The sequence below is a fragment of the Brassica napus genome, chromosome C7, assembly GCF_020379485.1.
Source record: "Brassica napus cultivar Da-Ae chromosome C7, Da-Ae, whole genome shotgun sequence".
NCBI classification, from domain to species: Eukaryota; Viridiplantae; Streptophyta; class Magnoliopsida; order Brassicales; family Brassicaceae; genus Brassica; species Brassica napus.
In genome coordinates this window covers 17,447,338-17,471,246 of record NC_063450.1, presented here as the reverse complement: position 1 = coordinate 17,471,246, position 23,909 = coordinate 17,447,338, and the positions used below count along the sequence as shown (strand labels likewise).

The 23,909-nt window shown below is 33.4% G+C and overlaps 1 protein-coding gene across 1 annotated transcript; it reads right to left on the bottom strand.

Annotated features, from left to right (window-relative positions):
• Positions 1 to 985: 985 nt before the first annotated feature.
• On the bottom strand, positions 986 to 3,735 carry LOC106449275 (9-cis-epoxycarotenoid dioxygenase NCED6, chloroplastic-like). Its single transcript, XM_013891056.3, has one exon. The coding sequence runs from the start codon at positions 2,939 to 2,941 to the stop codon at positions 1,184 to 1,186; it is 1,758 nt and encodes a 585-aa protein (XP_013746510.2). The 5' UTR covers positions 2,942 to 3,735; the 3' UTR covers positions 986 to 1,183.
• Positions 3,736 to 23,909: the final 20,174 nt, after the last annotated feature.

Below are 23,909 nucleotides of genomic sequence, written 5' to 3'. Positions count from 1 at the left end.
ATCATTGGACTTTTTCTTGAGTTGTTTTTTTTTTTCCTATGCGCTCTTGACTTTTTACGTATTTTTATGCTTTTTAGCAGATATTTTAGAATACACATAACAAGTGTTCTACAAAAAAAACAAGTGACACGTTATAGACGAGAACAAATTAAAAACACATAACAAGTTGTTGTGTGAGTATATATAAACTATTAAGTATCAGTGGAAAATTTCTAAAACACATGGTTGAAGTATCTTTAATATAACTTCATCTCATTATCCTAATTTCCAATACATCTGAATCCAAATTTATACTTATTAAGATAGTCCTTAGTAAATAATTTTCTAATAAATATGTCATAAAACATATAATCAAATTGTTTTAAGACTTTTCCTCCCACAACGTTTGTTTTAAGTATAATATTAACAAGTGTTAAAAAGGTATAATATTAACAATGAAATAGATTTGTTGCATCAATCACTTTTATGAAATATATATTCTCTAGAATATGTGTACATGTAGCTCCTCCAAACAAACAATTTGTTTATTGTACAAAGTTTTTGGCATAGTTCCAATGATCCAATTATGGATATATTTGGAGTGAAATCATGCGGATGGCTGAAGAACGCTTCCATTTCTATCTTAGTGCTAATGGTTATCGGAACTTCAAATATACACATTAATATGGGGATTTGTTTTTGGATCACGTGTGAGACATTGATTTGTCTCTCACTTTAAAGTGCTTACCAGTAAAGTTCAGAAAAAGTGCTAACCAGTTATATTAATGCTAAACTTGCTAAAGAGCCATTAGCGTGTTAAAAGGCAATAAACCAGATAATACCAAAATAGGTTGTCACCGTTTTTGACATTTCGGGCTTGAGGACAGTTTAGAAATCAACATTTTGAATATAACTCATAAAGTTTGAAATGAAAATACATGAAAGTGATAGTATACCTATATTCCAAACTTTTTGTACACGCTAGGTTAAACCGAATACGGTAAGAGACTGAACTTTCTTTTTTTGATAATTCAGCATCTATAAATAACTAGAGAATCTTTCTATAAACAGTAATTAAGTTAACAAAGCCAACGACGTTTCCCTTCTTAATTCTTATACACAAATGATATACTAACAAAGCAATTAAACACAAACTATTAAAAGGAGGGTTTGCACAATTATGAAAATACACCTACGTCAGAAATTAAACTTGTTCCTTCAACTGATTCTCGCTCACGAACGTTCCGTGGAAACCGTACGGTACTCTCTCCGGTAGCCGCACCGCCGCGACTTGCTTCATCTCCGATGCGTCAACCACCACAAACTCCGACTCATCTCTCTCTTCGTCCCTCACAAACCCCATTACATACCCTTCGTCTTCTCCTTCTCCCTCCGGTACGAAATACGGTTCGCCACCGAACCGGTCCGGTCCGTATTTGAATTGGATAACGGTTCCGTTCTCTAAATCAACTTTTGCGATGCCACTGCATCTCGGCCAAGGATCCGCTACCGCTAAATAAACGAACCGGGTTTTTCGGCCCAGGAAATTCCGGTTTACTTGACCCGCTTCTAAATTCATCCCGGTTACAATGACCTTCCGGTTCGTTTCTTTTGTCCGCAGGTTTAACCGTATTTCAGTTAATTCAATTCGAGTCGGTTCTCCAGATTCGCTGAAAATCGTATCGGGCGGGTTCATGCACGACCCAATGACGACGATAACCGGGTCGCCGTCCTCGGTTATCTCTTCCCACGCGTTCCATAGATGGAAACAGAAGCAGTCGGGTACATCGACCCAATTTACACTCGACCCGGTCGGATCCTGGTTTGACAAAACCCCGAATCTAGACATCTTCTCTCTGTCGTAGATAACCGGTGACCCGCCCCGAATCATTTCGGATAATTTGAATACCATTTGCTGATCTGGGATCACGACAAAATTTTCGGTTATTGCAAAATCGTGAATCATCGTGGGTTGCTCGAGTGTGATGTCATGGTCACGTGTCTTTTTCCCGCACGTGTCGAATTTAAGATATTTGAGATGAGGTTTCTTCAAAACATTGTAACTCAGCGTGTGAAGATCTCCTGTGGTAGGGTCCACTTTAGGATGCGCTATTACTGGACAATCGATCTGTTCATCGAATTGGAACCGTCCAATCGTCTCGAGATCTCCATGGCCGTTGATCTTCACGTGGTAAGGGAGATCATCCTCTGACATGGCTAATAATCTTCCGTTAAAGTAAACGACGCCGGCGTTAGCTACACCCATGCCACGTGTCGCGTCCACAAGACCAATCTCAGCTCGAGCGGCGAATAAAGCGAGTCGAGCCAAACCCGAGTGACCGTGAAGCTCGCCGATGGATTTAGGGAAAACCGACCGGCCAAGCTTGGCTTCCTGAACAAGCCGGTTTGTTTTAGTGTACCGGCAGCTGTAACTAACCCGGTTATCAGAACCGATGCTAACTGCGTGAATCATTCCGTCACCGTCAAACAAATGGTGTCCACCTAACGGCGGAAACATAGGATTAGCGCCGTTGCGGATGTAGACTCCATGTAGACAAGGAGGAATATTACCGATGACTTCTAAACCGTTTTGAACCGGACATTCATTAACGGGAGCGAAATTTCCAGATAATTGAATAGATGGATCGGTCGGTTTAGGTAGCGGGTGGTTTTGTTCCATTGGTACAACGAGGGAGGACTCGATTTTGTCGAGCATGGAAGCTGCTAGCTTCTGGAGAGGGTTTAAGTGATGATGGGTCAGCTTGAGCTTAACCGGAGACGGAGGTGACGTCGCCGGTGAAGTGAGAAGAGGAGGGAAGTCTGGAGGTTTTGTTGTTTTCTTGAAAGGGTTATTAATGAGAAGTTGGGACTTAGTAATATTTGCATGCTTGATTTGTGGGCGTAAATGAAAACGTGAGGATGTTTCCGGCGGAAGAAGATTGGAGCCGAGAGAGTGTTGCATGGTGGCGAGGTCAGAGTGGAGTGAATGATATTTTGCATTGTAAACATGAAGGAGGGTCGCGTTTTATAAGTTATTTTTTTCTAAAATATTTTTTTGTTTGTTTTTGTTTTCTCAACCTACTAGCGGTTGAATTTAAAAATGAAAAAAATTTAGTAGAGTATTGACATCTAGCAAATAATTATCTCTATTATATTATTAAAATTTTACAATATAGATAACTATTGATAAAACCATACGTCTATGCATATATCATAATTACTCTAGATTTTTGTGTATTTAAATCCAAAACAAAGTTAGTGAATCTTTTCAAAGAGGTGGGAGCTTATAGGAATAAATAATGTGCTTTACAAATAAATGTATTGTCTCATGTTTAAGAAGATTTTGGGGAAAAATAATCTATTAAATGAAAGAAAGTATATATACTATAACCCATGTTCGAAACTATGCTAGGCGCTAGTCGGGCGGCAACTCCGGACCTAACGAGTTACCGAAAAATCGAGGAATACTCGGAGATTATGCAGAGCCTAATTTTAAATATAATTTAATACATTTATAATATATTTAACTAATTTTAAATATGATGACACATGTTTTAGACATAATTATATAATTTTTTATATATAATTTTAAACAGCATCTTTTTGATTCGTTGAACATTTAGATTATGGTGTGTTTGGTAGGAGAAACATTTAGATTATGGTGTGTTTGGTACGAAAAAATCTTTAAATACATTAATTATGTGTTTGTTTTGGGTTTAATAGCTAATTGTAATTATTTAGTAATGAATAATTACACAAAATCTGTCAATAATAAGCAAAAAAACAATCAACCGTATTTCAACTTTACACAGACAAAATATAAAATAAAAATTTAGATGGTCAACGCGGAAATTAGACGGTATTACGTGGATCAACACCGGATTACACTGATTTGGACATATTTACCGCGGTAAACCTCCGAAGGGACTATAACTGGTATAGTATGACTTGGTAGGTGTCGAGGTCTGTGTGTTTTAACACTAACGTAAACTTCATGTGGTGTGTAACAAAACTTCAACGTTTATTGCTAATATGGAGTGGATGGTATATCTAACTGCACGCTCAAAAGTTAAAATCAATTATTCTTATGTGCCATGGATAATGTGGAGTTGCTGTTGGAATACATTTGGGAGAGATGGTAGTGGAAGCTTGATGAATGATGAGTAAGATGACAAATGAGGAATATGCTTTCTATTTTTTCTTTTGAAGAGAAGACGGTCCGTGAGAGTCGGTCAGGCTCCTGGTTTATATATTGAAGAGAATTTTGGCTCATAACCATTAAAAAAACTAACCATCCTTCCCTTTTAATTTCTCTCTTTCTTTTTCTTCCTATATCCCCTCTAACTCATTGTTAGTTTCTTAAATTTAAGTTTTTTAGTACCAATTCTCCTTTTATTGAACTGGTTCGGCCGGAAATTTTTGGTATGAACTAATTTGACTTTTTCCAAACGTGAATAACACAATATTTACACTATAGGAGTTTGTATTTGGGTGCAACGATGATATTAAGTACAAATCATAGCCTATTAATCTTGACCAAAGAAATTAATCTTGATCAGTAAATGCACTACATCTATCTTTTGTTTTGCAGTATTAACAAACTGCAACAATGCGGAGATTCGAATAATGTTTTTTTTTTTTTTTGGTAAAATATTAAATATTATACTAATTTTCAAAATTTTGACCAAAGTTACAAAGAAAAGAACTAGTAGCAGAAAACTGAAAATAAACTAAACAGCACAACTATAAGAGTAAAGACAAAGCCAAAAAACGATAGAAGAACAAAGCCTATTGACTAGCTAAACAACGAGACGAGCTAAGACCAAAGAAACTGAGCCAGGTCGAAGCCGAGTACCGGGCACCACGAGCTACCGAGAGAAAGGCGCCTTCAAACCTTGATGCAACGGCTCCTGCAACTTCCGAAAACACTACCCAAACATGAAACGGACAGAGATTCCAAGCACGAAAACACATCCAAACCACCCGACAGAGATACCTCCGACGGCACTAGAGAGAACCACCTAGCGACGATGCCGTCGTTCGGAGGGACAATCTGAAGTTTGCCGTCTCCATCTCATCCCGCCGATGACCGTATACACCCATTGAACCGAGAACCCATATAGAGAAAGCAGACCGCCAAGTAGCTAACCCTCCAGAAGCACACCGCAGAAGAATGAACGGTTCGATTGTCCAGCTGCCGATTCGAATATTGTTGTGTTCTAAAAGAATATTTGCATCAAGCCACTATTCTAAATGGTTAGCTAAATGGGCATTTTATAGTCTTGTCTTTATTGATATTTTCTTGTTTACAGTTATGTCATGATCTCGTAATAAACAAGGATGAGCTCATGGAAGCACCGCCAACTCCACCACCTGGGTTAGGTTTCAAGGCAAAAAGAGAAGACTTCAAGGAAGATATATCATTCTAGTTTCAAAAATAAATAGATATATATATCATTCTAGACAATGCTGTTTTATTTTATTTGTATCTAAAACAACCACATTTCTATTTTCTTATTAGATATGATAATTAATAACATGTTTGTAATTGATTGCATATTATTGGATAAATTTATAATATATATTTTTTCAAAATATATTAGTAAAAACTGTATTTATTATATTTTGTTTATTCAATTTTCTTTTGAAAGATTATGGGTAGCCAGTCTCTTAATTTGAGTTGTTGCTTGTTTGTGTTCAGTGTAACAAGTTGCAAATTTTTGGTTAAACATGGCTCACTAGTCATTTCTAATTTCCAAAGTGTTCACATTATAAGTTCATGCTTGATTAACAAATTAATCGGACGAGGAGAAAATTGAAATACCGAAATAGTGGACAATGTGATGAGTTCAATCTGCATGTTATGGCTTTGAGTAGTTACCCCCAAATAATATTGTGCATATACATGTGATTCAAATCAGACTATTGGAGGAAATGAGCTAATTAGTCCATGCATAGTTATTAATTTTGGTTAAAGAGATCATATTTATTAAAAAAAAAAGAATTACACGTCGTCGTTTTAATACATGGTGCCGGATCAGGCCAGTTGGAAATAGTTTTATCACTAGACCACACTCGGTGAAAGTAAAGTCCACGTCATGTAAGTGAACACAAACTGACGACAAAAAAAAAAAAGTGAACACAAACCTCATGTGGGCTCATAAGTCGAAAATGTGAAAAACTAACCTGGTCCACATTTTCTGCCTTGTAGAAAGAGTTAAAAGACATACTTGTTTATGTTATATGTTAGCGCAGATCGAAGTGAACTTATTCTAACATGGATAAGAAGAGAGGTTGAATCAATTGATTAAAAGGGCCTATTTAATTGCCACAAGGATTATGCCTGATGAAGTGACCCTGTATAAATTAAAAGACGAGTTAACTTGAAAAATTGAAAGCAACCTTAGGGAATACGATACCCGCATAGCAGATTGGCAATTGCTTAGAGATTCATCATGTATTCATTCCTGTTTACTGTTGAGATCAATGCATTAATCAAGAGAGATCCTTGACTGGGCGTTTTCCGTAGTTTTTTAAACGAATTGAATTTGTTTGAGTTCCGTTAAAATTAGTGAAGTTGAACTGTTAAAGTCTCAAAAACTATTTGTCGACAGAGAATCAAGAATATATATACTACCTTTAACATTGATTATGTCTTAGTTAAAGTGACTGGTTGTAATAACTAATAAACATGAGACGTGCGAAATTAGCATGTCCATCCATGTAAATAAATAAGAAAAAGAATGCAAAATTTTCAATAAAAGATCGATTTTAAAACCAATATAAGGACGTCAGTGATCAATACCAACACCAACTTTGCTACATGTCTTACTCTGAAGTTATATATTAAGGAGAATCTTGATCGCCCGTTTGGAGTCTAGCTTCGAAATATAGTCATTAAGCTTTGTATAATGCAACATGCTCACATAAGACGACCTCATAACTTGGTAGCCAGACAAAATAAAGATGATGACAGAATCCTTAATTTACATTTGATGACATCGTCTCTTTCGGATTTTATAACGTTGTATCACGCGAAATTGATCTTGCTTCACGTGGTACGATTGTACGTGTAGGATTATAGTCGCTCCGACCGCTTAAGAACGACCAACACTTGGCGTTATGAGATATCCTGAAAGGAGTAATTCTATTTCACGTGTCAATATATAGTTTCTTAGGGAAACAATCTCACGGCGTCCAACTGTATTTTAAAGAATATGATAGTCAATTAAATACCTATATCTAGGATATTTTGAATTAGTTTGTTTTATTTGACTGGTATATAATTAAATAGTAAACTAATGAAATGGCTAGACGAAAAATTAATGATCCGAATGATAACCGTGGTTTTGATAGTATAAACGGTGCAACATTAGATTGCGGTGCGGTGTAAGTGCGGTTCAGGCGGTTTACGGAACAAATGTGGATTTCATAAAATAAATAGTGCGGTTTTGATAAAAAAATAATGTGTTTTTGATAAAAAAAAGTAGTATGCTTTTGATAGGAAAAATAGTATGATTTTGATAGATAAAAGATAAAATAAATATATTAACAAATGTGTTTTTGATAAAAAAAATTGTAAAATAAATATATTAAAACAGTTAGAAGTTGAATTGGTTTGCTTAGTAATAATATCATAATACGTTTAGAAAAAAACCGTAACCGGATAGATAAACAAGTCACGGGTCGACCAATCAGTTTTTGATCCAAAATGTAAATCAGTTTTAATTGAAAGCAATGCGGTTTTGACCGAAAATGTAACGTAAAATAAATATAATGCAACTAAAATTAAAACTTTTTGTTCAGCAATAATGTATAATATTTTTATAATTTTTAAATATTAAAGTTCATTTGAAATACAAATTCATGTATATATATATATATATATATATATATTTATTATTATTATTTTTTGTTCTTCTTTGATTCCAACTTAAAAATTTAATAATTATGAATGTGGTATAACAAATATTTAAAATTATAATTAACTGTGTCAATTAAATATTTTAGTTAGTAAATATTTAATATGTAACGCATTTATAAAAGATTACAAAAACCTTGTCAATAATAACTACCGTTGAAAAGAACACAAATAGTATTGTGTGCTTTCTATTTTGTTACAAACAGTTAAATTATACAATATGTTTACAAAATATCGTACACATGTCTTTAAAAGTTCTTATGTTTTTTTGAAAGTCTTAACATATTCGAAATCCCACTATCTTTTTATTTTCTACTTTATTGTTAAAATACAAATATGCGTTATAAATCAATTGTTGGATGTTCATAACCGGCCCGTTCCATAACCGGCCCGTTCCATAACCATGCACTTAGAGAGAGACGGTCCAACCCTAGAGAGAGAAAGAGAGGTGGCCGTGACCTTAGGAAAAAGAGAGAGACAACTTATGCTTTGGAGAAAATGAAACTCTATTTCTTTTTCCTTGTAATTGTTATCTTTCCATTATTATTTATTAGTAGTTTTCCTAATCTTAGTTGGTTTAGGTTTATGGATACTTTCCTTTTTCTATGACTTGTAATCCTTATATAAAGGAACCCATGTTATGATTAATAATATACAGAACTATTCAGTCTTCAATCTTCTAAATTACAACATGTTATCAACATGTTAACCTAGCCGGCGACTTTGAACCTAAACCCGACGAACCCTAATCTGCTCCAGCTCGCGTTCCAGCTTGCATCCATCCGATCAGCTCCAGCCCTAAGACGTTCCTGATCCTAGACGTCCTCAGCTTCCCGTTCGCATCAGAACAGCTCGCATCCGACGTCCAGCCAGCTCGCGTTCCCCGATCAGCCAGCTCGCGACCCGATAGGAAGCAACCTGCTCGCGTTCCCGATCAGACGCGTCCCGTTCCAGCTCACGCCTCAGCACGCATCCGTCCCAGCTCGTTCCAGCTCGCGTCCATTCGAGTTTCTCTTGGTGGTCCGGTTTCTACAATCTGCAAACAAAAGGTAACCCTGATTCTAAGAACATGAGAATTGAATTCTGATTGTTTGTAAAGATTGAAACCCTAAAATATAATCTCTAAAACTAAAGCCATAGGATAATAGATCAATCCCCTATGAGTAAATCGAAGCTCAATAAGTTCGATCTAAACCCTAAAACGAGATTGATCCATTGATCAATTAAAATCAGAACCTTAAAGGTTTTGAATCTCAAATCAAATCCCTTTGATCAAAGATCAAAGTTTCGAAATCCCTAAAAACCTAATTCGAAAACTGTTAAAACTTATTGATTGATTGAGATTGAAATTGATCACCTTGAAACCGACATTGCTTGATTAATAAAATCGAAACTAAAAACCCTTAATTGAAAATCGATTTTGATTATTTGAAATTGAATGGTATTTGATTGATTGATCACCTAGAACTATTGATTAGGATTGTTTGAACTAAAACCCTAATGACCTAGTTTATATTACTTTGAAATTGAATCTGAAACTACATATTAGGTTTAACTGTTCTAGACTTGATCATATCTGTGGCCTTGTTGCATTCATACCACAATCTGATCATATTGATTGATTGCAATTGAACTTAGATCTTATTCTAGGGGTGGTATTGAATTGAACCAAATAGCCGTGTGGCTTGTTTTATTGCTTGGCCAATTAATTTGTTTGTTTGATTGCATCATGAACTGATAGAAACAAACCGTCTTAGGATTGCAATTACATGTTAAACTAAATGCATAAGAGTTAAACCTATTGTATCCATAGCCGTGTGGCTCATCTTGGCCGTGAGGCATATACCTTGGCCATGAGGCATAAAACTTGGCCGTGAGGCATTGTTTGAATGTTTAAATGTTTAAAACCCTAAATCTCGTTTTGTATCCCTAAAGGCCTTGAAACCTTAAATCCCATATTACCTAAAAAATTGAATGATTGATTTGAGGTTTAGGATTGATTACATATTGCATGAGAGTTAGGTTGCTAGATTACTCTGATTCTAAAACCCTAAAATCTAGCCGCATATTATCAACCTTGAAATTGGTAAACCCTAATTGATATGCAACAGAATGATAAGATTGAATGCATCTAAATTGATTATCCTTGTTTGCATTATATTCTGTTGTGGCCGTGTGATTTTGCTATGAACCATACCGAACGGCCGTGTGGCCTAACCATTCCGATGCATTGTTCATACTCGCGGCCTTGTGCCCTTGATAGATCACATTGTTTGCATCATGTGATTGAAAGCCGTGTGGCTTAATGCATCATAGCTTGGCCGTGTGGCCTAGAGAGACACCATATCTGAATGGTCGTGTGACCTTGCTTGCATATCTCATGAACCGATCTCTAGGATCGTTGTATCACATTACATGGCCGTGTGGCCTAAGCATCACACATAGACCTAGCATTCTCGACTTGTTTCTCACCATGATCGAGTAGTAAAGTGTTTTGGTCGAGAGACTTATGAAATCATATGCACTGATTATTTTGAATTGGTTGCATCCTAAATCATGAATTGATTGATAATATGGTTTCAGATGCCGAGATTTGAGCCTTTGGATTATGCCATTCTAAATCCATCTGGAGAAAATTATCTAGAATGGGCAATGGACACTTCAGTTGTCCTGAAATCAAGAGGACTCGGAAGGAGTATCATTCAGGGTGATTATGCAACTAGAAGTGAAAAGTTAAGAGCCATAACAATTATGCGCCATCATCTCACTGAGGATCTAAGAAATCAGTACCTAAATATTGAGAATCCTCGTGACCTTTGGACAAAATTAAAATCCAGATACACAATGGTGTTATTACCAAAGGTCAGGCATGAATGGATGAGTCTCAGATTCCAGGACTTTGAGTCTGTGGATGAATATCATTTTGCTTTGTCCAAAATCGTTTACAAACTAAGACTATGTAGAGAAGTGGTAACAGAGTAGGATTTACTGGAAAAGACCTTCCTCACAACCGATCCAAGAGATCTATTGTTACAACATATCTATAGAGAAAAAGGTTTCACCACCTATAATGATCTGCTCTCATGCCTAACTGAGCAGAGTAATCAGTTGCTAAAAATAAATAGTGAGATGAGATATCCTGAAGCAAATAAGACTGATATGGATCAGGATGAATCCAAGGCAGCCGTGTCCAATGTAACTGATGGTGTGGCCGGCATGTCTATTGACTAAAGAAAGATCTCGACATGCTAATTGTGTTTTAATTCTTTGATTTGTGTTTTGCTTTAAACCTAACTGTCATTCACGATTTTATATATAATAATATAATTGATTTGAGTTCATTACTATTATATCTTGCCTGATCTTCCTTGATAATGTGAATGATTGATAAAGAAATTGCCTAAAGGGCATTATAGTACGGGTATAGTAGCTTAGTAAGAAATCAATGGCCAAGGCATTTCCTAAAGGGCATTATATACACCCAAAAATATATGACCCATTGGGTTAATATGGTTTCCAAATAGAAACAATGGGTAAAAGGAAACAAGTTCCTTCAGATTTAAGAAAGAAAGAAAACACCTAAGACCCTTTAAGAAAGTGGTCAAGACTATACCTATGTAATCTACTGATCAAAACTATGCTACAGATCAGTATGATAAGAGGCAAGAGCCGTGGTGATCATACTGATATATCCCATGAAAATTATACACTTTATGGCAAGACCGGATTAGCCATCCTAGTCTAAACTTGATGCAAAGATTGATATTGAGAAGGCACAAAGAGTTATCCCATAAGATCTCACGTTGTGAAACATGTACACAAAGGGAAACTCATTAGGCTTTATTGTCCTACATCACGAAATTATAGTATGTTCATGAAGGGGAGAGAGGATAAACCCGTGATACATGATCAATACTACAAATTCGTGAACCATGGTCTATGACCATGATATAAACGGCTTGGCCGTGCAGTCCATTACCTATAAGAATTGGACATCCATCCTAAAGCTTAGGGACATCATGGATTTACATGTATATAAAGTAAAAATATATCAGACCATATAAGTGAGCATAGATATTCCCATCTCAGATTGAATACGGGTCATAAACCAGACATACACCATCTTAAGAGACTTTGAATAAACCACCACAGACATATGTGCCGTCTAAGATGGAACCTCAGAAGAGGATTGAGAATATATGTTGGATAAGAGTATGACTTTCTCCCATGACTTCTAAGAGACCTTGAGCCATATATGGGCGATCAGAAAGTGGCCAGGTACACGGATTTTATGATCAATGAATCCGACTATCCAACATTAAAAAGAGAAAGCTATAAGCTGGTAAAGAGTAAAGAATGATAAGAAACAGAATGGTATCAACCATCATTTTCTTGGCAAAGATCCTCGGATTAGAATTATAGACGTCCAAAGAAAGAAAATATTATACATAGCTAGCTAATCGAGATGCCAGACACTGACCCGAAAAGAAAAGAAAAGAATGACTAAGTCATAACCAGCTTAGCACCAAACGAAATCTGATGTCCTAGAAAGAGACACAGTCAAGTTGCTACAGAGTCTATACAAGATAGACCAAAGTGTTCCATAAGATAAGGAACATCAGAAAAAAAAAGAGAAAGGTGCATAGAATACAAATCCGAGGTCATAAGGAAACCATACCAGACATTGAGAAAAGGCTGCGCATCTAAACATCTAAGGTACCAAACCATGTAGTTTGGGACGCCAAGCTACTAGGTAACAAAGGTCCTGGATAATGAAATCTCAAATCGATTAGATCATGTTTGGAACACAATGAAACCATATATAAGTGTCGACACATAAAGATATATTTGTACATAAGAGAGTAGCACTTGAACATAAAGATATAAACGAGGATCAGAACCCACGGAAGAGTACTCATAAAGATTAAAGATTAGATTGAAAAGATAAACGTGGGTTTAAAGTATCTATAAAGAAGAGATTGGCGTATTGGCCATACATACATATACAGAAACGCCATCTGATATAAACCAATGAAATAGATGGGTCTTGTGACGGAAAAGAAACCGTGAGATATGGTACATGATCACGAGGTCTAAAGGTGTTCATGTTTCCTACTAACAGCATACGATCATAGCTTGTTACACAAGGATACTCACAGAGACCATGTAATAGATTATAAGGAGATAAACTCCTAGGTGGTGGATGCTGCTACACAATTTCGAAATAGACAAAGGTCTGGTCATAAGAAAGAAATTAGATTGACATATAAATATGTAGTAAGCAGCATATGGATCACTGGATAAAGGACAACATTGTTCCTAAGTTGTTCATGGACTGAAACAAAGCAGCTGCATATAGTATGTAATACTAGTAAAGGAGTTCTATAAGAACGATCAAATTCAGTCCATATGTAAACTAATAAAGAAATTCGAATTCCTTGTGATTATACTAAACCAACCTAAAGAAAGATCAGCTATCATATGACAGTCCATAAGCACGTCTGGTCGAGGTCCATGACCTAATATATATTCAAGTGCATGGTATGATCCACAGCAAGAAAGGTCATGGGACGCCATCAAGATATAAATATAGGACTGCAATATCTAATGTATGTGGCATTGCCGAAGGCAAGAAGAATCGATAGTCATGTATGAGGTCCATGAGTGTATTTGGCCGCAAAGCCATAGTTTGATGAGATTGAGAAACTCATTGCAGCAATGATCATTGATCACGTCATGATCTTAGACACTCATGAGACAAGTTATGGACATGTATAGACGAGGTCTATGACTCAACATGGATCGATCAAATTAGAGTATGGCTGATGATAATAAAGAAAGATCAAATTGTGATGGACAAGACATTGGTGCATATGGTCAATATACATCCATGTGGAGAAGATGCACCAGAACATAGGCTTACGACCTGAAATTACAAGTTCATGGTACCATGCTCAGTCTATATTATCTATGAATATGTTTAGTCGAGATCTGTCCGACCAAAGTTTAGAGTGGTCGACAGCAAAGACTCACGTCTTGTCCATGCACACGAGTTTCCAGAAAACATGAGAAAAAGACCGGAGAGTTCAAAGTGATCCAAGTATAGTCCACTGATAACTCGGCCGATTTGTTCACTGAGGCACTTCCTACCTGTACGTTCAGGAAGCTCACGCATCAGATTGGGATGCGTAGGCTGAAAGACCTCCACTGAGGTTCGTATCAGAGGGAATAGTACGTGTTGTACTTTTTTTCTTTCATCATGTTTTTGTCCCACTGGGTTTTTCATGATAAGGTTTTAATGAGGCAACATTAAGCGTATTACGATCCCTAAATGGTTATGGCATCCAAGGGGGAGTGTTATAAATCAATTGATGGATGTCCATAACCGGCCCGGTCCATAACCATACACTTAGAGAGAGAGACGGCCCAACCCTAGAGAGAGAGAGAGAGAGGCGGCCGTGACCTTAGGAGAGAGAGAGAGACGGCTTATGCTTTGGAGAAAAGGAAACTCTATTTCCTTTTCCTTGTAATTGTTATATTTCCATTATTATGTATTAGTAGTTTTCCTAATCTTAGTTGGTTTAGGTTTATGGATACTTTCCTTTTTCTATGCTTGTAATCCTTATATAAAGGAATCCATGTTATGATTAATAATATACAGAACTATTCAGTCTTCAATCTTCTAAATTACAACAATATGTACCTTTTTACAAATATTTTGTAAATACGGTATCATTTACATTTACAAACTATATAACTACGTGCGTTTCTGAGAAAACCACACCTTTTTGTATGCGTACGCGGTTTTCAAATAGGACAGAAATTAGGTTCCGGGGTAAACCTTTAAATTCACCATCTTGTTATAACCAATCAAAATCCCACCTAGATTATTAATAAAAATATTAATTTTTGTAAAAAAATTAAAAATATGAAAAAAAAAATGAGCCACTAACAAAACTCTAAATCTTAAATTATAAACCCTAAATCCTGAACCCAAACTCTAAAGCCTAAATCCTGAACCCAAACTCTAAACCCTAAATCTTAAACCCAAATTCTAAACCCTAAATCTTAAATCCAAACCCCATACCCTAAACCCAAATCCTAAACAATAAACCCTAAACCAAACTCTATATCCTAAACCTGAATCCTAAACCCTAAACTCAAACCGTAAACCCTAAACCCAAAAGGTTTGAATTTGGGTTTAAAGTTTACAGTTTTGTTTATGGTCTAAGATTTGAGTTTAGGTTTAGAGTTTACGGTTTTGGTTTAGGGTCTAGGATTTGGGTTTACAGTTTGAGTTTAGAGTTTAAGATTTGGGTTTATAGTATGAGGTTTGGGTTTAAGGTTTACTATTTGGGTTTAGGGTATATGATTTAGGTTTAGTATTTAGGGGTTAGATTTTGGGTTTAGAATTTAGGATTTATGATTTTGTTAGCATCATTCTTTTTCAACTATTTTAAAATTTTTAAATAAAATTTAATATCTTTTTATTAATTATCTAGATGGCACTTTGATTGGTAGTAAGAGGGGTGGTGAATTTAAAGTTTCAGCGCATGGGGTGAACCTAAATTTTATCCTTTCAAATATGTGTAATTGTTTGTGTTATAGAAACTCGTGCGCGATTTTGTATGACCTCTTATAAAATCGCTACAGGAGAATAACAAATATGTGATTGATGTAACAAATCCGTTTTTAGTAATTCCGCACTTGAATCCGCACTTAAGTTGTCACCATTCACTACTTAAGTTTTAAAGGAAAATAAAATATTTAACCTAATATATATATATATAACATAACTATAAAACAGCGGAATAAATAAACGTATATTTAGCTGTAAAACTAAAACATGAAATAAACTTTAAACTATAAGTTTTCAAATTTTATTGTTCTATATATTTTTATATTATACTCATTCCGTTTTAAAATGATTCATGTTTTAGAAAAATATTTTTATAGTTTAATGTACCTTTTAGTAATAGTGGTAAACTGTAATATTTTTAAAAAAAATATTATTTTATTAAATTTATTGATTGAAAATTGTGAAAATAATTGATAAAAAATAATTTATTTATAATCAAAATGTAATATGTTTTATCAATATGTATAAAATCTCCAAAATATATTTCAAAATGAGTGAATGGTATAAAGGTAAACATAAAATTATGGAAACTAAATACTATTCATTATATTTAAACATGTATGATTAAACTTGTTCATGTGTCAATGATGTTTTTACTTAATTGTATCTTTTTGAGAATGGATAATTTGATTGTATACGGTGTTTCTTTAACAAGTTATCAAATTCATTATGCTTACCCGTGGACAAACTTTATTCCCTCTCCCTAATATGATATAGGAAAATAGTTTGAAGACAAAAATTCTATTTAAAGAAACTTGAAACTTATCTGAGCGAGGGGGCAGTTGTCACCAGAAAATGTATGGTTCCAACATTTTCATTTCTGCTTAGATTGCAATGCAGTGAATACAATCAACATTCCACAAGTGATCCTCTGCAACAATAGATTATCATTTAGCATTCTACAAGTGATCCTATGCAACAGTAGAAAACACAAGTAAATTATTCATATATTCTATCTAAAATACTATTGAAAATCAGAGATTTATTTTTAATGCGAACTTTTACACAAATATAAGGGGAATAAGTCAAAATAAATATACGACCAGTTAGAATGAATTCAATACACTTGTTTCTGAGCCTACGGAGTAAATACAATTTTTAATTATTATTACCGACGGAAAACCAATAATTCTCCTTTAGATATATTGATTAGTGATTGTGAGGTTTTAAATTAACGCATTTCATGTAACCCGATTATATGGTCCAGGAGACGCCAGTATTTATTGTGAAGTATGTGTTTCAATCAATTGTACATATATAGTGTTCCGAAAAAGAAAATCTCTCGTCCACATGGGAAAATTGCAATTGGTCAAAATGTTTGATAAAAACATGAAAATAAGTTGTTCTTACATATATAGTGTTTTGAGAAAGAAAATCTCTCGTCCACATGGGAAAATTGCAATTTGTCAAAATGATTAATAAAAATATGAAATAAGTCGTTCTTAATTATGAAAATGGGAGATGGCCGATCTGAAGAGGGATTTCAATTCCAGTATTGCAAAAGATCAATCAGTTATCCTGATTATTTGGAGATCACGATAAAACAAAATTTTATTTGTTATTCACTCATTTGTAGCATTTAATGCAAACAATTTTTTGATTGATTAAATTTATATTCAATTATTATAAACATATATATGGAGAGAGATAAATTATATTTGGAACTTAATAGGTTTTATTTTACAGTATATATTTATTTTAGCAGATAGTCTAAATTTGTCAAGTTTCCATGTTTTAACAGATTTAGTGGTTGAAAAAAAAGAAACAAATGCAATGAATTGCTGATGTAGAGGTGGCGATTATTGCTGCATAATTTGGTGTGCCACACCATAACTAAATGTACTAGCAAATATATGGTCTCCAACATGCATAGTAATGTTACTTGGGCATGTTGTCTAGTCATTTGTCTACTATATATCTCCAACGTTATACTTTCTTAAGTTCTCAACTCGTATAATATAGTTTAGAATTCGTATTATATAGGCGAGATAACTCATAACAATGATAGTATACTAACTATTTTCCCTTTTGTCAACAGTATACAAAATATTTCAAATCCAAATTCTAAAGTATTTTCACAGTTTGTTAATAACAAACATTTTGAACAACACAAGTTGTCGAGTGATTATCATATGCAATCCTAGTAAAGATGTAATTAATGGAATACTCTTATGCTAACTTGATATACATATATTCGCCAAGTTTACTTGAATTTTCTCAAAGATTAAGTTTACTTAAATTTGATCATAGTTTGACGAAAAAATATCTTTTTACTAATGTAAAAATGCAAGCGCGTTATCTAAAAAGGAAAAAAATCATGACGAAACTTAGCTGCAACAAATAACTCAGCTATATCTGAATCTTTGGCTTTAGGATTCTTAGTCTTAACAATAGACTTATAAGTTATAAACTATTTTTTTTTTAATAACTAGCCTTGAATCAATTTTTTTTTTTGAGAAAACCTTCAATGGTCTTCAGAGATCAAGAAACATAGAGTTACTATTACGAAAAAGAAAAACTAAAGAACAAAAAAATAAGTTTGTTGGATTAAAATATATTTTATCATTTTCATATAATGTATATATATACATATAAACCAAAACTAAATAAATATTGTACAATTAACTAAATTAAGCAGACAAAAATCAATCCGACTTAACATTTACACCCAAAAAGAAAAACAATGTGAAAAATTAATCAAATCCAATGTACTTTAACAGTTACAATACTACTTAGATTTTTAAAACTATTTAGAAAGTATTGAGACAATGGAAGGTGTTTCTATAATTTTGTAGAATTTCCGAACCCAAGTTGTTTTACTAAATACACTCAATTTCTGATTTTTATAAGAAAATGTATAAAACTTCTTCTTCATTTGCACAGAAACAAATAGTAACTAAAACATCAATATACCAAGAATAAAAATTAAAATAATTTCTAAATAGTTTCTGTATACTCTTTTTCAAATTTTAAATATTCAAATTCAAAAAATATTTATGAATGATATTATTTTTTTGACAAAATTAGAATTTTAATTAATTTGAAAACACAAAGTCGAAATACAAATACATAATAACCAAAAAATACAGAAAAAAGACAAACTTTTGGGAAACAAATTATTACATAAAGCAAATATATGTACCATATGTTGAAGATAATTTATGAATAATTTATTTATCGATATTTTATATGTACAATATGAAATCTAATTTTGCATCCATATAATAACATTTGGGTTGAAAAAAATCATCGACAAGCAGTGCATGGTATGATCTACGCAGTCTATAGAGCAATTTAAAACTTTGTATGTTGAAGATGATTTATGAATAATGCATTTAGCGATATTTTATATATACAATATGAAATCTAATTTTGCATCCATATAAAAACTATTGGGTTGAAAAATATCATCGACAAGCAGTGCATGGTAGATCTACGCAGTCTATAGAACAATTTAAAACTTTGTAGTTGTAATCAGAAATATTATATGACATTGCCGGGATTGAAGTTAAATCACTCACGATATATTTTCATGTTGGCATTGAATTGAATAATAATGGTTAAAACACTTACTTATTTAGTTTCTCTCCAATGACAAAAAGTAAAATATATCTCCCTTTAAAGAAACGACACACACAAGAGTTGATACAAGACATCCAACAACGCATGGCTGCTGTGAATGCCATAAATATGGGCACGACAAAGGTTTACCATATTCCATGTTTTTTTTGAATATTTGACAGTTTTGGCCGAAGTGCATAATCTCTCCAAAACCTAAACTACAAGATATAATATTACTTTTGAAAAATAGATATATATGTTAGTTTTGAATGGTTCCCGGCAAAACTTAAGACCGGCACTTGTCTTCTTTCTTTCAGTTTTTACCGATTAAATTTTCTCCTAATCACGAAAATCTAAATGCAGGTATACAAAAAGATTGTGCATAACAAGTTTAACACAAAAGTTAAAAAAGGTAAAACTAAATGAAAATTTTGATTTATGTTATTTAAGTAATGAAAAGCGTGAGAACATAGAAACTATAATATTGTGCTAATTTTATTCTCACATAAAAAAATTTAATTAAAAAATATTTCAAACCTAAGAAAATTTGGATCTACTTCTGAAAACTCTGAAGATGATTTGTCTTCTCCAAAAAAAACTTTGAAGATGATTTAGAGAATTTACCTAGTGATCCTAGAGATAGGTAAAGGATAAATGAATATCCTTCAAATCAAAGAGACGATGTAAAATGCAAATATCTTATGAGTGGTCCTTGTCAACCACATTGTCATGAATTTCCCAAAACATTGTTTCAAAGTAATCTGAGACTGTTCAATCCTTCTTGGTTTGATCTCTATGGCGATTGGTTACAATATAGTGTAAAAAAGACAAAGTGTTTTGTTTGTTCTGCTACTTGTTTAGAGAATTACACTAAAAACAAATGTGGAAGTGATGCATTTGTGATCAATGACTATGATGACTAGATAGAACAAGACATAGAAATTACGTGATCATGTAGGAATAGTGAATAGTTTTCACAATAGTGCATTGAAAATGACTGATTATCTAATGAAACCAGGACAATCAATTGTTTATTCTTTTTATAAGCAAAATAATACAGTTAAAAATGAATACAAGACCATATTGAATGCTTCAATTGATGCTTGTAGGTATTTTTAAGACAAGGACTCCCGTTTTAATGTCATGATGAATCGAGGGATTCAGTTACCGAGGGAAATTTTTTGGAGCTTGTGAAATATATTACACAGCAAAATGAGATTGTAAGTAAAGTTGTTTTAGAGAATGCCTCCCAAGAAAACTAGATGGCGTCCCATAAAAATCAGACATATATAGTTCATTGATTTGCGGAAGAATTTAGTGAATATATTGAAGGAGTTGGTCATGATGTATTTTGCTTGTTGGTGGATGAATCTTCACATGTTTTAAATAAAGAGCCAATGACAGTGGTTTTTCGCTTTGTTGATACACAAAGGATAGTTAAAGAAATGTTTGTTGGCCTAATTCATGTGAAAGAAACATCTTCTTTATTTTTCAAAAGTGTTGTTGATTCATTGTTTGCTAAACATGGATTGAGGATGAAAAAGTTAAGAGGACAAGGTTACGATGGAGCGAGTAATATGAATGATGAATTCAATGGGTTGGGAGCTCTATTTTTTAGAGAATGTAGTTCTGCATATTATGTCCATTGTTTTGCTCATCTAGTTCAGTTAGTTGTCGTTGGAGTTGCTCAGAAGAATTTTAAAGTTGAAGATTTCTTTGATACGATTGATGTCTTGTTAATTGTGGTTGGAGCTTCTTGTAAGAGGAAATATATGGTTCGAGAAGACTACTGGAACAAAGTTTAGAAAAGAATTAAGAGGACAAAGTTTATGATGAAGAGGACAAGGTTACGATGGAGCGAGTAATAGAAAAAAACAAAGTTTAGGAGGACAAGGTTACGATGGAGCGAGTAATATGAAAGATGAATTCAATGGGTTGAGAGCTCTAATTTTGAGAGAATGCGGTTCTGCATATTATGTCCATTGTTTTGCTCATCTAGTTCAGTTAGTTGTCGTTGGAGTTGCTCATAAGAATTTTAAAGTTGAAGATTTCTTTGATAAGATTGATGACTTGTTAATTGTGGTTGGAGCTTCTTGTAAGAGGAAATATATGGTTCGAGAAGACTACTGGAACAAAGTTTAGAAAAAAATTAAGAAATGAGAAATTAAGACTGGAATGAGACTGAACCAAGAGGTTTTGTTTCAAAGATCCGGTAAAACTCGTTGAGTTTCTCACTAGAAAACATTGATGCGATTGGTTGATCTGTTCACTTCTATCATTAAAATGCTTGAGTATGTTGAAATCGATGGAATTGATGGTATCAAAAGACGCCAAGCTAATGATCTTCTCAAATACTTCCACACCTTTGATTTTGTGTTATACTTACAGTTAATGTTGTTTCTTTTTGGGATCCAAATAACTTGTCAAAGGCTCTTCAAAGGAAAAATCATGACATTCTGAATGCTATGTCACTTGTGAAATCCACCAAGCAACAATTGTACAATATCAGAGATGACAGATGAGAATCTCTAATCAATAAAGTTTCTTTCTTTTGTGAGAACTATAAGATTTAGTTCCTGGTTTTGGATGATGAATTTGATTCAAAGAATTCAAGAAAAAGAAGCAATATAACCAACTTCCATCATTACAAGGTTAAGTGTTTTTACACTGTATTGGATATGCAGATTCAAGAGTTTAATGACCGATTTTATGAGGCAAACTCATAACTACTTGGATGCATTGCTTCCTCGAGCCCCACTAATTCATTTCAAGAGTTTGATCAGTGAAAAGTTATGAGATTGTCTGAGTTTTATCCTGAAAGTTTTGGTCTTATCGAGCGGAGTACTCTTCAGCATCAACTAGGTCTCTATATTTCGGCAAGATGAATTTTTTTCTAATTTGAAAGATCTTCGAGCTCTTGCATGCATGAAGGTGAAGACAAAGAAACACCTTTTCATCCTTAGGTGTATCGGCTTTTGAAGCTAGTTTTGACTTTACCTATTGCCAACGTTACAGTTGAAAATGTTTTTCAGCGATGCAAATTATATAGACTAGCTTGCGGAATTGGATAATTGATCAGTTATTTAATGATTGCGTTGTTTGTTTTGTTGAAAAAGATTTGGTTGAGAAAATAACAAATGAAGTAGTAGTGAAAAGAATCAAACATATGAAACCTTGTAGGATAAATTTAGAAAGTTTTTTTTAGTTATGAAACTTTTCTTTTATCTAATTGAGTTAGTTATTAGGGGATTTTGTGCCTTTGATTAATAATAGTTCTAGATCCGCAACCGTATAAGGTAAATATACATATAACAAATAAAGTCTTGATTCTGATACATCATTCTCAATGGATGATGCCTGATTTGAGATTATTGTATATGTGCATGATATCCCTTTCCCAAACCCATAATTCAACTGGATATTCTTGGATAATCACATCGTATCTCTATAGGACGAAAAATTATCATGAATTTGAGTAAAACATTCTCTTATATATATATATATATATATTATTTGAAAAGTATTTTAACTTGTAAGCCATGTTAATATGTCATCATGTTAATATTTCATCACTAGAATGATACTTACAATCATTGACTCATTTTAGAAATAGATTTAAATTACTAAAATATTACAATACTTGTAATTCATTATTCTGTTCACCTAAACATATATTTTGTTTCTTATTAAAATAACCATAAAATTAATTAACAATCTACAAAAAATCTTTCTTTTTATTTCCTTAAATAAAAGTTACAAAATTACCTAATGTGATTTAAAATGTATATGACAACTAATGATATTGAATAATACATATTTCATAACAATTTGTATATTATCTATCATTTTGTTTCATTTTATAAAAATAAATTAAACAATCACATTAATTCTATAATAAATTTTAATTTTTTGTTTATGTTATATTTTGAATTTTTATAAACGAATATAAGTTACCAAAACTATTAAAAGTCTCACTTTAAAAACTGTGTGATCAATGGTTTAAAACTTTTATTATAAAAAGATATAAATTATCATAAAATCATATGAGTAAAAATTCTCATAAGTAGATATCCAAACTAAAAAAATAAGAGAATACCAACACAGTTTCGACAAATTAGCAAAATACCAAATTCAACTATTTGAACACTATAACAAATCAAATATGACTCTGATACCCCCTACATCCTAAGCAGTTGACAAACGACAAATAGTAGGCAAAATATTTTAGGTATATTCACTAGGATATCATATACTGTCATAATATGCATTCTTTACTCAAATTTGCTTTATGTCATGTGCTAAATTTAATTATTTTGATGTTTTCGAACCAAAGTTTTTCGAAATCTTAAATATTAATCTTTCTTCCTCTCTCACCCTAAATATTCTTTCTTTTAGATTAACTCACTGGAAAAAGAACCCTAAGAATTTCAGTAGACAATTCCAGAAAATGCATAACGAAAATCCAAAATGAATTTCATGCCTTGTTCCCGAGCAGTGGTAGACCCATGAATTAGTTAAACCTGGGTCAAAAATAATGGGCTTTAATTGTGTAAGTAAAAGAGGAGATAAAAGGAAGTAAAAATATGGTGTCAAGAGGAATATAACCCATGTTAAGGGGTGTCAGCCATAGGGAAAAGAACCATCAAAGCTGGTGAATTTCTATTGTTTAAGCATAACAAACCTATTTCTTATATTTAAGGTGTGTCAGCTGACACCCTTTCTATGCACATGGGCCCGCTTCTGTTCCCGAGAGGTTTTTTTGCAGTGGGAGAAGAACCAGTTGCGGTCGGAGTGACATTGTATCACAAA